This window comes from Gallus gallus, chromosome 3 (genome assembly GCF_016699485.2).
Source record: "Gallus gallus isolate bGalGal1 chromosome 3, bGalGal1.mat.broiler.GRCg7b, whole genome shotgun sequence".
Lineage (NCBI taxonomy): Eukaryota > Metazoa > Chordata > Aves > Galliformes > Phasianidae > Gallus > Gallus gallus.
Window position 1 is genome coordinate 104,412,194 of NC_052534.1, and position 22,012 is coordinate 104,434,205.

A 22,012-nucleotide genomic window follows, 5' to 3' on the forward strand; every position below is an offset into this window, starting at 1 on the left:
ATTCCATCCCACTGCGTCCCCATCCTATAACCCACTGCATCTGATCCTCACCCTACCATATCCTCACCCCATCGCATCCCATCCCACTGCATCTTCATCCCATCCCATCCTCACCACGTCACACTGCATCCTCATCTCCATCCCATCCCCACTCCCTGGGCACGGCTGCCCCCCAGCACCAAGCCTTGGGGGCAGTGCCATGTGCCACAAGCTGCTCCCCCTTGTTCCCGTGCCTCAGTTTCCCCCTGCACCGTTTATACCCCAATACCTGGCCAAGCTGTGCCAAACTCAGCTGAGCTGGACCAGACCTGGGCCAAACCACGCCAAACTCTGAGAAGTTGGACTGGATTGTGCCAAACTCAGCAGAACTGGACCAAACGGTGCAGAACTCAGCCAAGCTGGACTGGACCGTGCCAAACAGTGACAAAATCCACTAGGCTGGACCACACCGTGCCAAACTCAGCCAAGTTGGACCAGACTGGACCAAACCGTGCCAAACTCAGCTTGCGATGGACCAGACTGGATTAAAACACGCCGGACTCCTCCGACCTGGCCAACCCATACCAAACTCCGCCGAGCCGGCCCGGATCAGTCCAATCCGTGCCAAACTGCACCACGCGGAGTTGAGCCCAAACCGTGCCAAACTCAATCGAACCGGTCCGGGCTGCGCCGAGCCGTGCCGGGCTCAGCCGTTCCACCCCCGCGCCCACCCCACGCGGCCACCTACCCATGCGGGCTGAGCGCTGCGGCCGGACCGAACCGAGCCGAGCCGTACCGAGCCGAGCCGGGGGCACGGCCGGCGGTTCTTTGTCTGGGAACTCCGGGTCACATGGTCCCAATCGGCCCGGCTGGTTGGCTGCGGGGCACCCGGCTCGGCCCGCCCCCCCCGCACGGCTCGGTCCGGCCCGGCCCGGCCCGGAGGCTGCCCTTTGTCCCGGCGCTGCGCTCCTTTCGTGGACAAAGGGGGACGGCTCTGCAACCCGGGCGTGGGGCGGCACGGGGGGACCGGCTCGGCTCGGCTCGGCTCGGCTCGGCTCGGCGCTGCGCCCCAAAGCGGCCGCGTCCCGACAGCACCGTGTCCCATGCGTGTCCCCGGAGAGCCGCGTGTCCCCACATGCACCCAGCTCAGCAGCACCCCGGAGTAAGTCCGGGCACCTCAAAGAGCCTCACCAGACACACAGATGTCCCCTGCGTGTCCCCGAAGAGCCGCGTGTCCCCACTGCATCCAACTAAGCATCACCCCACAGTCAATCTCCCACGCACCCCGAAGCGTATCTCCCAACGGCCACGTGTCCCCCGACCGTCCCCAAGGCGCCGGGTGCCCCCAAAGGCATCCAACTGAGCAGCACTCCAAAGCACATCTGGACACCCCAAACTGCGTTCAAAACAGCCACACGTCCCACGGGCTCGCAGCCCCACACTGTGCCACCATCTCCGTCCCAAGGCATGGGGACCCCCAAAGCTGACACAGCCCCGGCACCCCGAGAGCTCCGAACCCACAGCAGCATCCCAGTGGGGCAGAGAAACCCCACAGTGGGCGCACCCACCGTGCCGCGCACCCACCGAGCTGCGCCACGCGTACCCATTCCCACCCACTCCCACTCCCACGCGTGCCACCGCCACGTTCCCATCGCCACGTGTGCCGTCTCCACGCTCCCATTCCCACCCGTGCCCGCCCCCACGCGTGCCCGTCCCCCGTCCATGCCTGCTCCCACACGAGCCCACTGGCCATGCTGCGGCCGCGCCGTCTCTGCGTGGCAGCGGGGTCTCGGCGCGGTCGCAGCGTGCGCTTGGTGGTGGCACCGCCGGGGATAGGCTTTGCCATGCGGCACCGTGCCATGCTGCCAGGAGCCGAGCCGAGCCGAGCCTCGGTCGGATGAAGGATGAGCGCGGAGATGGCGACGGCACGGCTCTGGGATGGGACTGATGCGATACGCTCGGGGTGCCAGCACCCAGCCCCACTGCCCACCCCCCAGGGTCCCCAGCGCAGGGCTGAGTCACTCAGGGCCCCTTTGTGTTGCAGATGGAGGGGACAAAGGGAATGGCCGTGGGCCCCGGGCAATGCAATGAGGGCAGAAGGGGACGGGGTGGGGGTGGCAGCAGGGCCCCTGGTCCTGTCCGCATCCTCACTGCCCATCACCTGCTACCCCCACCCTGCCCAAGCGTCTGGAACTCTGAGATCCCCACAGCACAGGAATTCCATGGTAAGGGGACCCCAATGGCACAGGGACCCCATGACATTGGGAGCCTCATGGCATGAGAATTCCACTGCGCAGAGACTACTATGGCACAGGGACCCCTATGGCATCGGGATCCCCACAACACAGAAATTCTATGTCACAAGACTCTATGGCATGGGAACCCCACGGCATGGCCACATTACAGCACAGGGACCCACATGGCATGGGGACACCATGACACAAGGACCTCCACGGCATAGGAATTCCATGGCATGAGGACATCACAGCACAAGAACCCCCGTGGCATGGGAATTCCATGGCACAAGGTCCCCCATGGCATGGGAATTCCATGGCATAGGGACATCATGACACAAGGACCCCAACTGTGCAGGGACCACTATGACACAGGAGCCCCCATGGCATTGGGATCCCCAGAGCACAGAAATTCTATGGCATGGGGACTCCATGGCATGGGGCATGGACTCTCATGGCACAGGGACCCCCATAGCATGGGAATGTAATAGTACAGGGACCCACACACATGACATTGGGATCCTCGTGTCATGGGAATTCCACAGCATGGGGAATCCAATGGCACAGGGATCCCTGTGGCATATTGCACAAGGATCCCTATGGCACAAAGACTCGCATGGCACTGAGATCCCCATGGCATGGAAATTCCATGGCATGCACACCCCATGGCACGAGGACCCCTATGGCACAGAGATGCTCACGGACACCCCCAGCACAGGGACCCATGAGGCACAGGGACCCTCTCTTGGGAAAAATCACTCAGGTCCTGCACAGCACCCAGAAAACCCAACAGAACTTGGGCAACCATGGCACGCGGCGCAGTGAGAGGATCTGCGCTGCCCATGCTGGGGTGGGGGGACCCCAGGATCCAAGAGTCACACAAAAAGTACCCTAGAAAAGCTCCTGGCAGGGGTGAGCACACTGCTAATTCTGCTCGAGGCTGTTCCTCCTTTGTCTTGGGAAGGAGCAGGGCAGGAGAGGGAGGAAATGTCCCATCCGCTGACTATTAACGCAGAGATAAGCAGAGATCGGCACGTCCCTGCCATTGGCAGACTGGTGATCATGCCTTCCTGCCCTCAGGTCACAGACATCCCGTCCCCACCCCATCCCCATGCCAAGCCATCCCATCCTATCACATCCCCATCACGATCACTGTTGCCATTGCCAACATTGCCAACACAATCTCTATATCCATCGCCATCCCATCGCAACCAAACCCAACACAACACGAGTTACCCCAACCCCATCCCCACTGCCATTCTCATGCCCATCCTCATCCCACACCATCCCATCCCTGCCCCATCTCCACCCTATCCCCATCCCATCCAAACCCAATCCAACTCATTCCATCCCCATCCTATTGCCATGTCCCACCTGCACCCTTGTCCTATCCTATCCCCGTCCCATTGTGTCTCCATCTCCACGCTACCCCTGTCCCATCACCACTGCCATTTCCATGGCCATCCTCATGGCCACCCCCACTGCCACTGCCATCCCCATCTCCACCCCTACCCCCCATCCTCGTCCTGTCCCATCCCATCTCACAGCCGGCATGGTGTTAACATGGCATACCAATGTCAGGGAGTGGTGATCCCCACCCCTGAGCTCTCTCCACACCCCAAAACAAGCAAACCCCATGGGAGTGCAGATGGGAGGGGACACTGTCCCCTTTGCCATGGGCACCTCCTGTCCCAGCTGCCCCCAGCACTGGGTGACAGTCGGCAGCCAGGCTGTGAAACCCATGGGAAGTGCACTGAGTGTGGCTCAGCCTTTCTCCCCGTAATGAAAACACTGTGTCTTGTTAGAAAAATAAAGGAATTACACGTGGCCAAAATCGGCATTGTTTGAGAAAGAGGAACTGCTGAAAAGCTGTATTTTGCCTTTTTTTTTTTTCCTTCAAGCATTTTTCCCCAATTATTTTTGGCTGTTGAGTGCTGCTGGCTGACCTGAATCCGCATTTATTTGGCGAGGGAACGGTGCGCTGGGAATGTGGTGCTTGGTGCAAGAACTGCACTGGGACAGCGCCAAGTCCCATGCAGGATGGAGAGCACGGGGAGGCACTGCCTCCTCACAGTGTCCTCACAATGCAGAGGGGCTGAGACCCCTCCAGGACGCCCGCAGGGCAACCAGCCACGGCCTGACCTTACTGTGCCTGTGGGGACACCAAGGCTGTGCCAGCTGTGCCCCATGGGGATGCAGGGACACGGGGACACGGTGGCCATGCCAGCTGTGCCCTGTGCCACTGTGCTCCATCGCACCGCCTGCAGACCCCGCTCTGGTCCCTGGAGAGCCACAGCACGGCCCCTGTACCTGCACCACGGCACCATTCCGGTGTCCCCAAGGCTGGTGTCACCTGGCTGTCACCACGTCCTCACCTCTCTCTTCCAGCGTGCCAGCCACTCGTCGCGCTTCCTCTTGCTGATGTAGTATGGGTCCCCTGCCTGGAAGGTGTGCCGCTGCATGGGGCGCTGCCGCAGGCTCGACTCCCAGCCCAGCCCGCCCCGCAGCCGCCCACGGGAGCCCTGTGGGGACAGAGAGTGGGGTCAGGGGGGAATGGGGGCTGCAGCACCATCACTCCCCCCTCCCCCATGAGCACACTCACACACGCGTGCAAACACGTACATATGACGTGCGCTCACATGTGCGCACTCACAGTTCTGCACACACATAGACGCACAAAGGGCTGCACGCACTTGTGCTCACACTCACGTGCCCACAGATGTGCACACTCAGCTGTGGGCACACACATGCACGCTCACACCGATGTGCACTCACACGTGCACACGCACAGCTACGCGCACACACACTTGCCTCCATTTTCAGGCTGTCGAAGTTGTTTTCCTCCTTCTCCTCCTTGCCTGCACACAGAGCAGAGCAGCCATCAGTGCCGTGCCATGGGGTGGGACGCGGGCAGGGCTCGGGGGGCAGCCCTGGCTGTAGGGGGGGCCCCGGGGCGCGCAGGGGAAGTGGGGCCGGGGCGGTTTCCTGCTCTCTCGGCCCCTCGCGCAGAGCTGCAGGTACGCGCAGAGCCGCTGCCGGGAAAGCAGCTAAAAATAACCCCACTGTTTCTGGGGCTGCAAAACCGCCGGGTGACGCGGCTGCGGGGAGGGGAGAGCAGTGACACCGGCTGGGCACCGGCACCGTGTCCCCGTGGCTCCTCGGCGCTGCGTGCCCAGCTCACTCGGCCTGCCTGCAGGCGGTGGGGCTGCGGGTGGGGAAACTGAGGCACGGCGTTGGGGATTTCTTGTGAGGAAAATGAGGGGACGGAGAGAAGCGAAGTCCCCCCAGGCCTGCGTCCTCAGCGTGGGGACAGAGCAAGCGCCAGCACGGGGCGGCATGGAGGGGACAGTGCGGTGGGCTTCTCGCTGCAGAGCTCGAGCCGCAGGGTATGAAAGGGCTCTTTAATGCAGAGGGGAAAGGGCGGAGGAATATGAGCCCCCGGCAGGGAGGTGAAACCCGAGCGCAGCCGCTGGCAGCCACCCCGCTCCCTGCAGAGGGTGAGTCACGGGCTGGCCCTGCAGCCAGGTGCAGCGAGGGACTGCGCGGCTCCGTGCCTCCGGAGCAGCCTGCAGGCTCAGCGGGGGACGCAGGTAGCTTCCTTGACCTGTGTGCGGATGGCTCATCCCCAACTCGCTCATCTCCATCTCGCCCAGCCCCTTCCCGATCTGCTTCGTCCCCACCTCGCTCATCTCCCTTCTCATCTCGCTCATCTCCATCCCCATCACTCACCCCCATCTGCATCCCCACTTCCATCCCCATCTCCATCTCACTCATCGCCACCCCTATCTCAATCACTTCCATTCCCATCTTGCTCATCTCCGTCCCTATCGCTCACCCCCATTTGCATCCCCACTTCCATCTCCATCCCCGTCTCCATCTCACTCCATCCCTATCTCAATCACCTCCATCCTCATCTCGCTCATCTCTGCACCCATTTCGCTCATCTCCATCCCCATCTGGCTCATCCCCATCTCCATTTTGCTTATCTCCATCCCCATCCTCAACTCCATCCCCATCTCACTGAGCCCCTTCTCCACCTCACTCATCTCCATCCCACCTTGCTCACCTCCATTCATCTCCATTTATCTCCGCCACCATCCTCAACCCCATCTTTACCTCCACTTCCATCTCCGTTTCTATTCCCATCCCATCCGCATCTCCATCCCCATCCCCACCTTGCTCAGCTCCATTTCTATTTCCATCCTCATCTCCATCTCTACCTCCACTTCCACCTCCATTTCCACCCCCATCCCCACCTCCATCCCATCTCTATCCCCATCTTGCTCATCTCCACCTCCATCTCCACCTCCATCTCCACCTTCACCTCCATCTTACTCATCTTCACCTTGATCTTCACCTCCACCTTCACCTCCACCTCCATCCCCATCTCGCTCAACTCCATTTCCACCTTGCTCACCTCTACCGTTTTTGCTTCCCTCCATCCCAATCTCACTCAGGGTGCCCAGCCCCGCATCCCAGCTTGTTGTGAGATCCCCAAGAAGACCCCCCGGCCTTGGTGTCCCCATACCCAAGTGCATCCCATCCACGTGCCTCCCACCAGCGCCAAGGGTGCAGGCACCAGCAGAGGGACCCCAGCACGGCATCCCACGGGTGCACCATGCACAACACCTCCGCGGCACATGCGGGACTGCCATGCAAAGCAGCACAAGGATGCAGCACATGCGTGGGCGCATGCAGGAGGACGTCCCTCTAACCCTCCTGTCCCTTTCCCTCCCACGAGGCACAGAGCCCTTCTTCCTCCTCCTCTTCCTCCTCTGGTGCTGCCGCCCGTACCCCAGCAGGATGGGCAAGGGCCGGGGGTGCCCGGGGGCGCAGTGGGTGCCCCTGAACGCTCAGATCTTACTTTTCTCTGTGGCCTCCAGGAGTTTCCTCCTCCCGCGTTTCTTCTGGGGGTCGGAAGGGGCCAGCTCACCCTCATCGGCCGGGGCGTCCAGGCCCTCCTTGGGGGTGCAGCGGCCGTTCTCCAGCGCCCGGCCCGTCTCGCCATCCGCCAGGCTCTCCGTCTCGTCCTCCTCGGGGCGCCCGCTTTTGGGGCTCGCGCCGCCCTCCTCCGTGCCCTTCCACTGGGCTCCGTCCGCCTCCAGGTCCCCGTTGGGCAGTGGCTCGGCAGGGCTGGCCTCTGGGCAGGGAGGGGGGCACTTGGGGACGGCCGCCGTGTCTTTGGGTGTGTCACTGCTTTCCACCTGCAAAAAGAGAAGGGAAAGGATCGGTGATGGGCACAGGGATGCCACCACCTGTCTGGGGGTTGAGGTCCCCGTCCCCTCGCTGCTGTGTCCAAAGACATGAAGCACTGCAGTGACAATCTGGGGGCAAAAAGTTGACTGTGCCAAAAAAAACCCCAAGTCCCACCTCCTGCACAAGGCTGGTAGAGGCTGATAGGGCACCACGAGGACCACGACACGTGGATATGACATAGTCAGAACCAGGATGTAGGACCACGGTACCCTGAGGACCCAGACATGCTGTCATGGAAACTTTAGGACCAGGACACACCAATATGGCACCTCCAGGACCAGGAGATGCTGCCACGGAACCATCAGGTGAAGGACACACCAATATGGTGCCTTAAGGACAATGCCATGGTGCCGTGAAACCATCAGGAGAAGGACACCACGAAGATCATGACACACAGACACTGTACCACCAAGTCCAGGACACATGGACATGGCACCACCAAGACCAGGATGCATGGAGGTGACACCACGAAGTTCAGGACATGGGGTTTAGGAGTCAGCCATCTCCGTGCTCAGGAACTGGTTGGGCACCTGTGGGAGATGGTGGGTGAGCATCTTTGCATCACTTCTTTGGTTTTCTTTCTCTTCTCTTCCACGTCTCCTCTGTTTGTTAAACAATTTCTATCTGACTCACACGATTTCTTGCTTTTACTCTTCCTTTCCTCTTTCCCCATCCCACTGTGTGGTGCTGAGCTCCTTACAGCTATCAGCCCACAACACCCTATAGGCATTATTCCACAACGCCCTACAGCCATTAACCCATGCTACCACAACACCCCCAGAACAAAGAGGAAAGGATGTGACGTAGCGGGGACCTCAATATGCTGCCATGACACCCTGAGGACCAGTTCCCCCTGCCATAGCAACCTCAGGACACTGACACACAGCCACAACACCTTGAGGAGCTGGAAACCCCTCCGTGACATCCCCTGGACCAGAAAGAACAGACCTGGCACCATGAGGACCATTCCGGCCACATGGACATGACACATGCAGGACCACAACACATGGACATGGCACCCTCAGGATCACAATACATGGACACTGAACCCTCAGAATGGCAACAGGTGGATGTGGCACCCTCAGGATCAGGACACATGGACACAACGTGTGCAGGACTGCACACATGGACATGACACCCTCAGGACAAAGGCACAGGCATATGGTCACCCAGAGGGTGGTGACGCACTGGAACAGGTTGCCCAAGGAGGCTGTGGATGCCCCATCCATGGAGGCATTCAAGGCCAGGCTGGATGTGGCTCTGGGCAGCCTGGGCTGCTGGTTGGTGACCCTGCACACAACAGGAGGTTGAAACCAGATGTCATTGTGGTCCTTTTCGACCCAGGCCGTTCTATGATTCCATGATCCTATGATTCTATGGTCCCCTCAGGACACACCAGGATGGCACCCCCAGTCCCAGTCCCAGGACAACTGAGGGCAACCTGAGCAGAGGGGACACCGTCCTGCCTGGCTGGGCACTGCCAGGACCCTCCGGACTGTCACAGTGGGGTCAGTGTGCGTGCTTGTGCAAGAGACAGATGGAATCAGGGGCACACACGTGTGTGTGACAGGCAGAGACAGTGACTGGTGTGTGTGTGTGTGTGTGTGCGCATGTGACAGGAAGAGACAGGGCATGTGACAACAGGACGTGTGACAACCGCGCGTGTGTGTGCATGATGGTCTGAAACCGCCCGTGACGCCTGTGTGTGGGTGTTCATACGTGTGCGTGCACACAGGACAGGCAGAACCCCGCGACAACCCGACGTGCACACGTGTGTCACGCTAAGCAGGCGCAGCCGGAGCGTGCAACACGGGCCAGCGTCAGGGTGACAGCGCCAACACCTCCGGCGGGGTCTGCATGTGAGTCAGCTGCTGCTGAGTGCAACACCCGCGTGCCAGCGTCAAGGTGACAGCGCCAACACCTCCGGCGGGGTGTGCGTGCACATCAGGCAGCGCGGAGCACGGTGCACGGTCGGCGAGCGGGGCCGTAGGGGTCCGAAGCGGCCACGGCGACAGTCAGAGCGAAAGGGCCGTGCCCGGCTCGGCGGTTTCCGTGGCGAAGGAGAGTGAAAGTGCCGCTGCGTCACCGCGCCATCGCGGCGGTGCGCCGGGCTCGCCGCCCCCCCCCGCCCCCCCAGCTCAGCGCACCGCCACTGCCGTAAGCCCGGTGCCCACGGGACGGCCCGAAACGCGGATCCCCGGCCGTCCCCCGTGCCACCGCTCGTGCGCTCCCTCCCCCGTCCCCGGCGGACTACACGTCCCAGGATGCACCGTACGGTGGCACGGAGCCAGCGACCGCCGCGCTGCCAGCGGGGCTCGGCGTGAGTGGGGGTCCGCGGAGGGGGAGGGCGATCCGTCCCAGCCTCACCCCGCGGGCACCGGCGGGGCCACCGGGTGCTGGGGGACCCTCTGCCCTCCTCCGCTCGCCTCATTTTCCCATCCGTTCGCCCGCTCACCCGCAAGAGCCCCCTCTCCGGGCGTGCCGGGGGGGGTCCCGCTGCCGCTTACCATGGCGCATCCCCCGCGGGTGGGCACGCGGACCCCGGAGCCCTTACGGGGCCGTCTCCTCCCGGTGCTGCTGCAGTGTCCCCACGGCGCTTCCTGCTCGCCCGACCGCGCTCACTTCCTCCGCTGGCGGCTGGGGAAGGCCGGGGCAGGCGGGCAGCAGCTGCGCACGGGGCCGGGAAGGAGGGGACGCGACGCACGGGGGGAGGAACGGGGCTGGAGAGGGGAGGGACGTTGGGTGACGGATGGGGGTCCGGCGGTGCCAACCCAACCGTGGCACGGGGACGTGGAGCACCGAGCCCCAGCTCCATCCCGTGGGCGCCCGACGCCACCCTCGTCTGCACCCAACGCCGTCCCGCTGGCGGCGCGCAGCCCCGCGCCCCCCGCTCTCCTGGGGACGGTGTCACGCTGTGGATGCGCGCACCGGGGACACGCGCGCTGCCACCACCCCGGTGGCCTCTCCCCGTGCCCACAGTGCTGGGGGAAACCTGGAGGCTACCTCCCGGCCTCCCCCGTTGCAGGAAAGCGGCGTCACCGTGCGCCAACCTCCCCCGACACGGCAGGGCACGGGCCGGGGCTCCGCGGGCTGCGTGGGGCGGGTGGACAATGCCAGGAAACTGGGGTGGGTGTGGGACACGCACTGAGTCCACGATGGCCTGCCTTGCACGACAACTTCTCTTGCACAACAGCTCTCCGCTGCACGCTGGACTGCCCTGCACGACATCTGTCCCCTGCAGAATGGCGTCCCCTGCATGACGACCTTCCTTGCGTGACAACCTCCCTTGCACAGCTCTCTGCTGCATGCTGGGCTGCCTTGCCTTGCATGATGTCCTCCCTTACACAACTGCCTTCCTTTGCACGACGGCCTTCTTTACACGACAACCTCCCTCCCACGACAACCTCCCTTCCACAGCGGCTCTCTGTTGCACGCCGGGCTGTCTCGCAGGGTGGCCTCCGTTGCACGACATCTGTCCCTCGCATATCCATCCCTTGCACACCAACAGGGAAGGGGCCGTGAATCCACCCTGGAGCCCATCCCTGTCCCAGGGGAAGGCCTGGCTCGCCTGCTGCTGCCTTCCTTCCCACCCACCCTCTTCCTCTGCACTGCCGGCTCTGGGAACAAGCGCTGCCTTTTTCCGCACTCCCCTCCCCGCAGGGCCCCCGCCAAGGACTCTGCTCCACAGCTGTGTGCCCGCAGGGGGACCAGGGTGCACCACGACCAGGATGGTGCTGGCCTCCTGCCTGCTCCATTGTGGCGAAGCGTCATAGGGGAGAATCACCGCCGTGCATGGCACCAACTGCGAGGTCACTGGCTGGGGGTGGCCTCAGGGCCACAGCATGGCACAGCTTGGCGTGGCACAGCACGGCTTAAGGTGACTTGGCATGGCACGGCACGGCTCGTGGTGACTTGGTGGCCCTGCGGGTACTGGTCTCAGGGCCATGGCATGGCACAGCTCGGCATGGCATGGCTCGAGGTCACTTGGCACGGCACGGCTCAGCACAGCGTGGCACGGTGCTGCCACCAACACCCTGCAGCTCCTCGTCCCCACAGGGTCCCCAGGTGCAGGGGCAGAGCCGCCCCGCCCCAGGCCCTGCTCACCTGGCTGACGTCACCCCTCGGGATACATACCTTGGAACACCTGGAAAAACAAATGGTCCTGTTACAGCCGCGCCGGAGGGCTGCCCGCCCCCTCCCCAGCTGGGGGTCCCCATCTCTGCGCCCACATCCCCTCCAAACCCTGGGGCTGGAGAAAAGTTCCTTGCCCCACGGGTCCCCAACACCTTCACGTGTCCCCATGCTGAGAGGACAGAGCTGCCACCTCTGCAGCACGAGCCCTTGGTGGCACACTCCTGGTGTCCCCATGCCACGTGTCCTCCTCTCCACCTGGGTCCTGTCCCTCCTGCACCTGGAGGCACAGGGTGAGCAAGGTACATGGTGCCTAGGAAGGATGGGGGTCACACTTCTCTGTGCCCCCTCCAGCACCAGGAGGTGCCACCACTGCCACCACTGCATTCCAGCCCCAGTGCAGGGACCCCAGAGCTGCCCCTCAGAGGGTCAGAGCCCTCCAGGCTTCCCAGCTTGCTCCGTTCCTGGATAACTTCTCCCCACTTGTTCCTGTGCCAGCATTGTTCTCTCATCGAAATAGCTCCCGCCCTCTGCGCTCACCTCCCATCCCGCTGTATTTATAGCCCCACTGTGCTCCACGGCTGCTCCCCTCATCACCAGTGTCCCCTTGTCCCAATGCCATCCCATCACACAATGCCACTGCCACAGCGTCCCCGTCCCACCGAGACATGTCCAAGTGCAGAATTAACCCTTACTGCAGCCACAAACTTTTGCAGAGTTAACCCTTATTTCAGCTGTAAACTTCTGCAAAAAGGTTGCTTGGTGTCCCACGGAGCAGACGGCGCCAATGCTTATTGCAGCCACAAACTTTTGCAAAAAGGTTTCTGGTGTCCCATGAAGAAGATGGTGCCAACGTGCCCGACCGTGGCCATGTGCCCAACCTTGGCAATGGCCAGTGCTGCTGGGGGTCCCCTCCTGCTCAGCACTGTCCCCACTGTCACCGTGTGTCCCCATGCCAGGAGGATGAATCCACCACCACTGAAAGCTTTGCCAGAAACAGTGCCCAAAGTCAAATACCACGTCCCCAAAGCTAGTGCCACACCGGGGTTTGTGCTTTCCTACGTCATGCCCTGTGCCAGCAGCACCGGGGCTGCTCCTTGGGGGAACCATTTCCACCACCTGTGAGCAGCAGAGCAGGGATACCCCCACTTTGGGTGGCAGTGGGCTGCGGTTCCAGCTTGGGAAAGCCACGGAAAGGGGACTTTGGGGATGGCCGTCCCCCTGGGCCCCACTGCTCACCTGGGCGTGTTTGCGCTTCCGCCCGGGCCGCCCGGCCTTCCTCATGGGCGTCCCTGGCTCCTGCTTCTCCTCCTTGCTCGGGTGCTCCTCCTGCTCCTCTTCCCCCTGTGGGATGGAGGCAGAGCATGGTTACGGCAGTTATGGGGCCACAGCCTAGGCACGGCTCCCGCTCAGCACCTGTGGGGCAGCACAGTGGCACCCCACGCCGCCCCACACCCCCCTATTTCCATAGGACAGGTGGCGGTAGGCACTCACCCCAAATCCCCACACTCCAGGGGGCTCCGAGGCCGAGCGCGGCCTACTGCAAGGCCTGAAGCCTGCGGTTGCCATGGCGACGCCACACTGCCACCACCGCGCGTGGGGCTGAGGCCTACACCTCCGCACTCCCCACAGGGCTGGGGCCTGTGCCTCCGTGCCCCAAACACAGGGCTGGGGCCTACACCTCCATGCCCCCCCCTGCAGGGCCGGGCCCCCCCAGTGCCGCCTGCCCCCCGGCGGGGACGGGACCGGCTCCGGTCCTACGGGCAGAAGGGCTGAGCCTACAGCCGAGGCCTACGGCGTCGGGGAGCGCTCCACCTGAGCCCCAGAAGATCGCGGTGGTGGCGGCAGCAGAGGCCCAAGGCAGGAAGAGGCCGCGGAGGGGGGAGCGGGGAAGGCGGGGAGGCCGGCGGGGGGGCGGCGAGGGAGAGGCCGGGGAGGGGACGGGAGCTGGCAGGCAGACAGCACTGGGCCCAGCCGCCATAGCCAGCGTGGGTCTGGCCTGTGGGGAGTTTCGTGCCATGGCTGGGGGTGCCATGCTCCTAGGGTGGTTGTGCAGGGGGGGGACGTGGCCAGGAAACCAGGGCTGAGAATTAGGGGCACGGCATGGCCTTATGGCATCGGGGCTTGGCCTTCATGAGGCCCCAGTTTCGGGTGGGTGTTTGGGAGGAGAGCTCTGCAGATGTGCTGCCCGCTCCCCCCGCACTGGTAGAGGGCATGTTGGCACCATGCTGACCCCAAATGCCCCACAGTGCTTGAGGAGGGGGTCTTTGTGCCTCCTCCACTCCAAGCACCTCCTCCACTCCAACCACTCCAACTACTGCGATCCCTCCCGTGTCCCGGCTGAGTGTGGCCCTGGGGGCACTCGTCTCAGGTCCACAGCATGGCATGGCTTGGGATAGCATGGCATGGCTCGAGGTGACATGGTAGCCCTGGAGGCACTGATGTCAGGGGCACAATGTGGCACAGCATGTCATGGCTCAAGGTCACTTGATGTAGCATGGTATGACATGGCTCGAGGTGACTTGGTGGCCCTGAGGGCACTGGTCTCAGGGCCACAGAATGCCACGGCTTGGCATAACGTGATGTGGGACCACGAAGGCTGTGTAGAACAGGGAGGAGGTGGAATGGCACTGGAATGCACTGGAGAGCTGGGGGATATTCTGAGATGCCTAGAGCTCCACACAACCCCCAGAGCTCCACATAAACCCAGAGCTCCAGGCAACCGCTGGAGCTCCATGTAACCCCTGGAGCTCCACACAAACCCCCAGAGCTCTATACAGCCCCCAGAGCTCCATGCAGTCCCTGGAGCTCCATGCAGCCCCGGGAGCTCTCTGCAATCCCCGCACTGAGCCCCAGGTTGTGCCGCACCCACATGCATCCCACGTGCAGAATGGAGCTGGGGGCACTTTGCAGGGTGATGCTCCCCATGTGCACCCCTCAGAGCACTTCCATGGGGCTCAGCACCTCCCTGCAGTGCAGAGCAGGGGCACACCACCAGGAACCCCCAAAACGTGGCACAGGGAAACAGGCACAGGGCTGCAGCCACAGTTCCGAGCCCCCCCCCCGACAATGTTGCAGCCCCTTGCTGGGAGCTGAGTCACCTCCCCATAAATCACCCCGTGCCTCTGCTCCCTGGGGCTTGCCAAAGAGCCTGGCGCGTCCCCGCAGCACCACTGCTGCCAAGCAACAACCCAGAGGGAAACCACCTCCGAGGGGAGAGCTGCGAGCTGTGAGCTGCTGCTGCTGCTGCTGCATGACGCAGTGCCGGCGCCGCGCCCGATGCCAGGTCCTTACTCCTGACTGCAGCAGGGCTGTGGGCATGGGGCTGGGTGCTGGGACCCCCGTGTTCAGCTGTTGTCATCAGTGTGACCCGCAGTGAAGGGAGCATATTTCCCTTCTGCAGGGGTGACTCGGTGTGTAATGACACGTCCCAGTGGGGTCAGGCTGGGACAGCGCAGTGTGGTGAGGTGATGTCCAGACCCAGGCACCAGGACCCCAGGCACTGAGACTCCAAGCACCATACCGCAGGCACTGGCAATGGGCACGGGACCCCAGGCACCAGGACCCCAGGCACTGCACCCCAGGCAGTGGGACCCTGCTGGGGATCCCAGGCACTGGAGCCCCTGTGGGGTCCAGCTCATGAGACAGAGTCCTGTTGCACCTCTGCCATCCCTATGGGATGAGAGACAGCTGTGGGCACAGCAAGGCGTGTGCCGTGGAGCACCACACCATATATGTCCCAGAAGGGGATAGAGACCCCAGTGTGCCCCCTGTGCCGTGTCCTGCACTGGCGTGGCCCCCAGCTGATGGGCACAGGGACTGACATGGCCTGGAGAAACCTGCATGACCCCATCCCCGTGCTGCCCATGGTGGGCTGGCATCCAGCTGGCAGCATCCCCGGTCCCCACGCCGTGACCGGGCCATGCCGTGTCCCCTGCATGCCAGGGACAATCCTCCCCAAGGAAAGGGTGATGCCTTCTAGTTAAGAGAGTGGGCACTTGGCTTTGGGTTTGTCCTCACGTCATGAGGACACGAAGAGGCTGGTGGGGGGCAACCCAGGACTGCCACTGAGCTCAGGGGCTGTGTGTGCCACGCTGGGATGGGGACAGCTGTTGGGTTGTCACTGTGACCCACCGTGAAGAGGCTGGTGGGGGATACCCCTTCCCATCCCATACCCCCAACCCAGCCCCACGGCAGGGGTCACCCCGTGTCCCCGCAGCAGCAGCCGGCGCGATGCCCCCTCCCCACTGCCCCCACTGCCAGAAATAGCTCAATCCCTACTAATCCCTGTGCAGCTCAGCCTCGCTCCCCCCTCCCTGCTGCCACTGTGCTCCGGGGGGGAGCGCAGCTATGGGGTCCCCCCAATCCCAGAACGGGGCCGTACCTTGTGCGTGTCATGCGCCTCGCGGTCCGGCGCAGGGCTGCTGGCGTCGAGGGCTCCGCTGGAGGGCATGGTGCCGAGGGGGGGGCACGGGGGGGGGGGGGCTTGGCACCGTGAGGGGCCCCGCTGCCACCACCACCACCGCCGCCGCTGCGCTCCGGCTCCGAGGAGGGCTCCGGGAGGGGTCAGCCAGCCCCCGTGTGGGTCCCTGTGGGATGCAATGGGATGGGGTGAGGGGGGAGCAGCGGCCCCCAGCCCCCCGCCGCGCCCCCGAGCGTGGCAATGATTAACATGGCACAGCCTTGACTCGGCTGCGCTGTGCCCTGCCTGTGCCCCGGCACGTGGGGTGCACGGTGTGGGGTGTTGCAGCATGCACGGTGTGGGGTGCGGGTTGCGCAGCGTGGGGTGTGTGGGGTGCAGGATGCGTGGTGTGGGGTGCGGGACACACATCATGGGGTGTAGGATGCACGGTGTGGGGTGCGGGGTGCACATCATGGGGTGTAGGATGCGCGGTGTGGGGTGCGGGATGCACATCATGGGGTGTAGGATGCATGGTGTAGGGTGTGGGATGCACAGCGTGGGGTGTGTGGGGTGCAGGATGCATAGCATGGGGTGCGTGGGGTGCAGAGCGTACAGTGCAGGGGGCACAGTGCGCAATGTGGGGGCACACAGCGTGGCACGGGGTGCGCAGAGCACAAAGTGGGGTGCACAGCGCAAAGCGTGGGGTACGCAGGGCACGATGCGGGGCGCACAGAGCACAACGTGGGGCGCACTGTGCTCTACCCGGCAGGGTGCAGGGCGCACGACGTGGGGTGGGCAGAGCGTGGCACGAGCTGCGCGGCGCACAGCGTGGGGGGGGTGCACGGAGCACCATGTGGGGCGCACACGCTGCGCTAGGCGGGGTGCACGGCACGCAGCGCGGGGTGCAGGGTGCAGGAGGCGGGGTGCGCGGCGCAGGCAGGGCCCCGCGGGGCTGCGGAGGAGGCGTCAGCCCCAGCACCTGTTGCTATGGAAAACGCTGCCTGCATTAGCCATGGCCGAGGCTGCTGTTGCCTTTGGCACCGGCGCTGCAATTTGTTTCTAGAGCTTTCCAGCCGCAGCTCGTTCCCAGCCGGCGGGGTGGGGGGCTGCCGGGCGGGCAGGGCCCTGCTTCTAGGAACACAAACTCAGAGCCCGGCACGTTCCTCCCGTCCCCTTGGCCGCCTGCGGCACGGGGCTGCTGCGGGGGGAGAGGGGGCCCCAACTGCTGCCGCGGCTGCAGCGATCCCCGGGGCCGCGGTGCGCGGTGCATGGGGTGGGGGTCGGTGGGGGTCGGCAGAGGGTGCTGGGGGCTTCCACCCCTCCTTGGTGCTGTTTGCAAAGTGAGGGGGGGGGAGGGGAAGGAGGGGGTGCAGGATGCAAGCTGGGGGTGCAGGATGGGGACCAAGGCACAGGATTGGGGACCGTGGGGTGCAAGCTGGGGGTGCAGAATGCAACGAGGGGACGGGGGGTGTGGGATGTGGGTGCAAGCCGGGGGTGCAGGATACAGGTGCAGGGTGCGGGACGCAGACCGAGGCACAGAACTGGGGAGCAGGGCTGCAGGCTGGGGGTGCGGCACACAACCTGGGGCTGTGGGCTCTGGGGTGGTGATGGCATAGGGCTGTGCGATGGCACAAGGCTGTGCGTACGGGACGTGGGCTGGGGTGCAGTGCCCCCCCCCCCCCCACTCCCCCACTGCCTGCACACAGCGCAAGGTCTTTCCCCGGCCCCTCCCTCGCCAGCTGCCAGGGAGTCTCCATGGGGAACCCCGTCCCCATCCCTGTCCCTGCAGCACAGAGTCTGCCATGCCCCATGCCTGCAGCTCTGGGGGATCCCACACCAGCGCCAGGACCAGGCATGGCCACACGTCACCGCTGCGGGTGCACGTCCCTAAGATGCCACACGGACAGCACCACGGCACAGCATGGCACACATTTTGGCACATGGGCACGGTCAGCCCCACAGCCCCAAGCGGGCGGTGCACCCCATTGCCCCCCCATAGCCACATCCGCTGTCACAGGAGGCCACGTGCTGCTGGGGGACATCTGGGGACACCTGGGGACACCCTGTGCCCCCCCCACTCTGCATCCCCAGTGTCCCCAACGTCCCCTTGACGCAGCACCTCCGAAATAACAGACTGCCCCCCAAGCCCCCATAGCCCCCCCCAGTGCACACATGTGGGGCCACGGACCCCCCCGTGCCCGCCACCACACTCAGCCCCGCGCCGAACCCCCCCCGGCTGCTGGAGCCCTTTGATTCCCTTCCAGCCAACATGGTCTCCAAACGCACTAAAAATAGTTGGGCTGCGTACAAAACCCTCCGCACCCGCAGGGCTGCGGGGAAAGGAGGAGGAGGGGTAGGGGGGGGGGGGGGGGGGGGACACGGAATGAACAAAGCCTGGAGGTGGGGGGGGAGGGGGGGAGGGAGGGGGGGGTAACCCGGCAGCACCCCAAAAACACTCCCCCCCCCACCTCCCGGCCCCACGGCACGCTCTTACCCCGCGCTTAGGCCACCGTCACCGCTCTCCTCCAGCACGGCACCGGGGCATTCCCTCTGCGGGGAGAACCGCGTCCCCTTCTCCCTCCCTAATTCCCTCCTTCCCTCCCTTCTTCCCTTCTGCTTTTCCCCTATTTAACCGCCGGCGCTGACCTTACCCGGTGACGGCGGCGGCGAAGCGGGGGGAACGCGTCCGCCCCAAACCTCTCCGCTGCACGGAGTCACGCTCGGCGGCGGCGGCGGAGGCGGTGGAAGTAGGTTACCTGCGATGATGCACGGCGAGAAAAAAAGGGAAAATCATATAGCTCATCTCCATCCATCCATCCATCCATCCACCCTCCTCGTATTTCGGGATGCCGACGGCCAGCCCCCCCCTCCCCCCCCCCCCCCCCCCCCCACCCCAGAGCTACCCAACAGCCATTTTAGGTGACGGCAGCAGGGGATGGTTTTTTGGGTTCCCGCAGCCGTGGAAGGATGCGGGGAGGGAGGGAGGGACCTCCCCGGCTCCCCCCGCCCCGGTGTGCTCTGCTCTGTCCTAAGGTGACCCGGGGACTGCAGCGTCCCCAGCGCAGGGACGGCTGCTGCGTTGGGAGGGGGTCCCTCTGTGCGGACACAGCGCCTTCGCCGCGCTCCAGGAGGCACTGCACTGCACGCTGCACCCCAGGGAGCAATGCACTGCGCCGTGCTGCACCCCCAGGAGCGATGCGGCGTGCTGTGCTGCACCCCCAGGAGCAATGCACCACGCCGTGCTGCACCTCGGGGAGCAATGCGCTGCCCAGCGCTGCAACGGACTCCACAGCACCCCGGGGGGCAACGCGCCGCACCACGATGCACCGTGGGGAGCAATGCAATGCACTGCCTTGCACCCAAGGGAGCGATGCGCTGCGTTGTTGCTGCACAGCAGGGAGCAGTGCACTGCTCAGCGCTGCAGGGAGCAACGTACTGTGCCACGCTGCAACAGACTGCACTGCACCCCAGGGGGCACTGCGCTGTGCTGCATCCTGGGGACCAATGCACTGCACTGCACTGTGCTCCAGGGGGCAACGCACTGCACTGTGCAGCGCTGCACCTCACTGAGCAACGCGCTGCATTGTGCTGCACCTCGGGGAGCAATGCACTTCCCAGCACTGCACCCCGGGGAGCAATGCACTGCCCAGCACTGCACCCCAGGGAGCAATGCACTGCCCAGCACTGCACCCGGGGAGCAATGCACTGCCCAGCACTGCAACACACTTCACTGCCCCCCAGGGAGCGATGCACTGCCCAGCACTGCACTGCCATGTGCAGCGCTCCAAGGAGCAAGGCGATGCCCTGAGCTGCACCCAAGGCAATGATGCACTGCACCACACGTGCTGGCGAGCAGATGTGCTGTCCTGCACTGCGCTGCACCGTAATGCATCCTGAAGAGCAACACACTGCACACCACGGAGCACTGCGCTGCGCCACGCTGCACTGCACTGCAAGGAGAGATGCGCTGCTTGTGCTGCACACTGGAGAGTGCTGCGCAGCCCAGCCCTGCACTGCACCGCACCCCAGGGAGCGACGTGCTGTCCTGCACAGCACTGTGCAGCGAGAAGTGCTGCACTGCATCCTGAGCATCAATGCACTGCCCAGAGCTGCACCCAAGGGAGCGCTGCACTGCACTGCGCTGCGCTGCAGCCCAGAGAGCAACGCACTGTCCCGCACTGCACGACACTGCACCCTGAGGAGCAACGCACTGCACTGTGCTGTGCTTCACCCCAGGGAGTGATGCACCGCCCCGCACTGCACCCAGGGGCACAATGCACTGCGCAGTGCTGCACCCTGGACAGCGATGCACTGCACCGCACTGCACCGCGAAGCCACACCGCAAGCAAAACGAAACCCAAGGCGCAGGCCTAAGCAGAGCCTGCAAAGCAGCGACACTGCCAAGGGCACACACAGGATGCCAACAGGATGGGGACACCGGGATGGCGACGGGGACACCGGGAGGGCAATGGGGACACCGGGAGGGCAATGGGGACACCGGGAGGGGAAGGCCGGCGCTTTGGGGGCACCCCCTTATTTGCTGGGGGGGATCCTGGGGGCGATGGGGGCTGACCCAGCGTGGTGCCACCCCTTGGTGCCCGTCCCCACCGTGCGCCCCACGGGGCCGCGCTCACCCCGCGGTGACACCGCCGACGTCACCCGGAGGGAAGGGACGGACAGAAAGAGGAACTGAGCCGGAGGAACGTTTCCTCGGCCCGCGTGGAAAGAAAACGATAGCAAATAAATAGGAAAAGAAAAATCAAAGGGGGTCGGGTTTTGGTTGGGTCGGGGGGCGCCGAGTGCGGCACGGCGCTGGGTGACATCGGGGCCGCTCCCCCCTGTGCCACCTGCGGCCCCGTGCTGGGGGGGGGGCGCTGCTTTAGCCGCAGTTTCGACCGGGTTGGGGGTTTGTCTGTGGGGTTCGTTTGGGTTTATTTTTCCTTTCTTTTTCCATTTTTTAGGGGTATTTTTATTTCCTCGGAAAGAAACTTTCCGCGGGCGGTGAGCTGCGGGGTGAAGTTCGCTGCGGGGCCGCTGGGGGAGGGCGGGGGGGGGGCGATGGGGGGCGAGCAGGGCGAGGGGGCGCGGGCAGGCAGGGATCGTGGGGCGGGCAGGGGGCACAGGGGGCGAGCAGAGGACGGGCTGAGGGCGGCCGGGGGTGCGGGCAGGACGCCGGGAGGGGGCAGAGGGTGCAGGAGGGGGGCACAGCGGGCAGGGTGCGGGCAGGAGGGGGCACGGGGCGCAGGCAGGGCACAGGGCTCAGCGCTCCCGCACCCGCAGCCCCTCCCGCACCCCCCGCACCCCGCATCCCCCCCCCACCCTGACACAGAACCCCTTAAGCACCCCCCCCCCCCACCCCCCCCACCCCCGGAAGCCCTCCCCCTCCCGCACGCAGCCGCCCCCCCCCAACCCGCTGCCCTTCAGCCGCCGTCGGGCGCTCAAGGACGCGGGGGGGGGTGGGGGGGTGGTGAGGGCCGCTGCCATCTTTTCCTGCCCCGGGCGGGGGGGGACGGGGGGGGGTGCGGGGTTACCTGGGGCGCTGCGGGGCCCGGCGGAGCGCTGCGGGGCGGTGCGGGGCGGTGCGGGGCCGAGCGGGGCCGAGCGGAGCCGAGCGGAGCCGGGCCGAGCCGAGCGGAGCCGAACCGCCCGGCGGGGCCCCTCCCGCAGCGCTCCGCCGCCACCGCCTCCACTGCCGCAAAGCGGAGCTGAACCGCCCGGCGGCCGCGTGCGGTCCTAATGCCCGTCCGCACCTATGGGGTGGGGTGGGGACGGGACGGGGACGGGGACGGGGGTGGGGATGGAGCGGCCCCGAGGCGCTGCCGATGCGGTTGGAGCCTGGAGGCGCCCAGCCGTGCCGGGCCGTGCCGAGCCGCGCCGTGCTCGCTCCGAGCGCCGGGTTGTTGATGCGGGGCCAAACCGAGCTGAGCCGTGCCAGGCTGGACCGCATCGGGTCGGGGCAACGCAGGACGCACAGCGCCCAGCCAGGCTGGGCTAAAGCGAGTCAAGGTGT

At 64.7% G+C, this 22,012-nt stretch overlaps 1 protein-coding gene across 7 annotated transcripts in view; it reads right to left on the minus strand.

The window, feature by feature from the left end:
- Positions 1 to 21,709, minus strand: part of DNMT3A (DNA methyltransferase 3 alpha) — a 32,748-nt gene extending 11,039 nt beyond the window's left edge. The window contains exons 1-7 of one of the 7 annotated variants that reach the window (XM_025148788.3): positions 21,534 to 21,709; positions 18,654 to 18,758; positions 15,985 to 16,189; positions 12,840 to 12,944; positions 7,078 to 7,417; positions 5,025 to 5,071; positions 4,589 to 4,735 (exon numbers count right to left, since the gene is read on the minus strand). In XM_025148788.3, coding sequence (XP_025004556.1) covers positions 4,589 to 4,735; positions 5,025 to 5,071; positions 7,078 to 7,417; positions 12,840 to 12,944; positions 15,985 to 16,053 — 708 coding nt within the window. In that variant the 5' untranslated portion in view covers positions 16,054 to 16,189; positions 18,654 to 18,758; positions 21,534 to 21,709. Of the gene's footprint in view, positions 1 to 727; positions 1,926 to 4,588; positions 4,736 to 5,024; positions 5,072 to 7,077; positions 7,418 to 9,976; positions 10,119 to 12,839; positions 12,945 to 13,094; positions 13,474 to 15,984; positions 16,190 to 16,981; positions 17,245 to 18,653; positions 18,759 to 18,905; positions 20,156 to 21,533 lie in introns of those variants that run through there. The other 6 variants (XM_046938955.1, XM_040697224.2, XM_040697223.2 and 3 more) reach the window with 6 other exon arrangements.
- Positions 21,710 to 22,012: the final 303 nt, after the last annotated feature.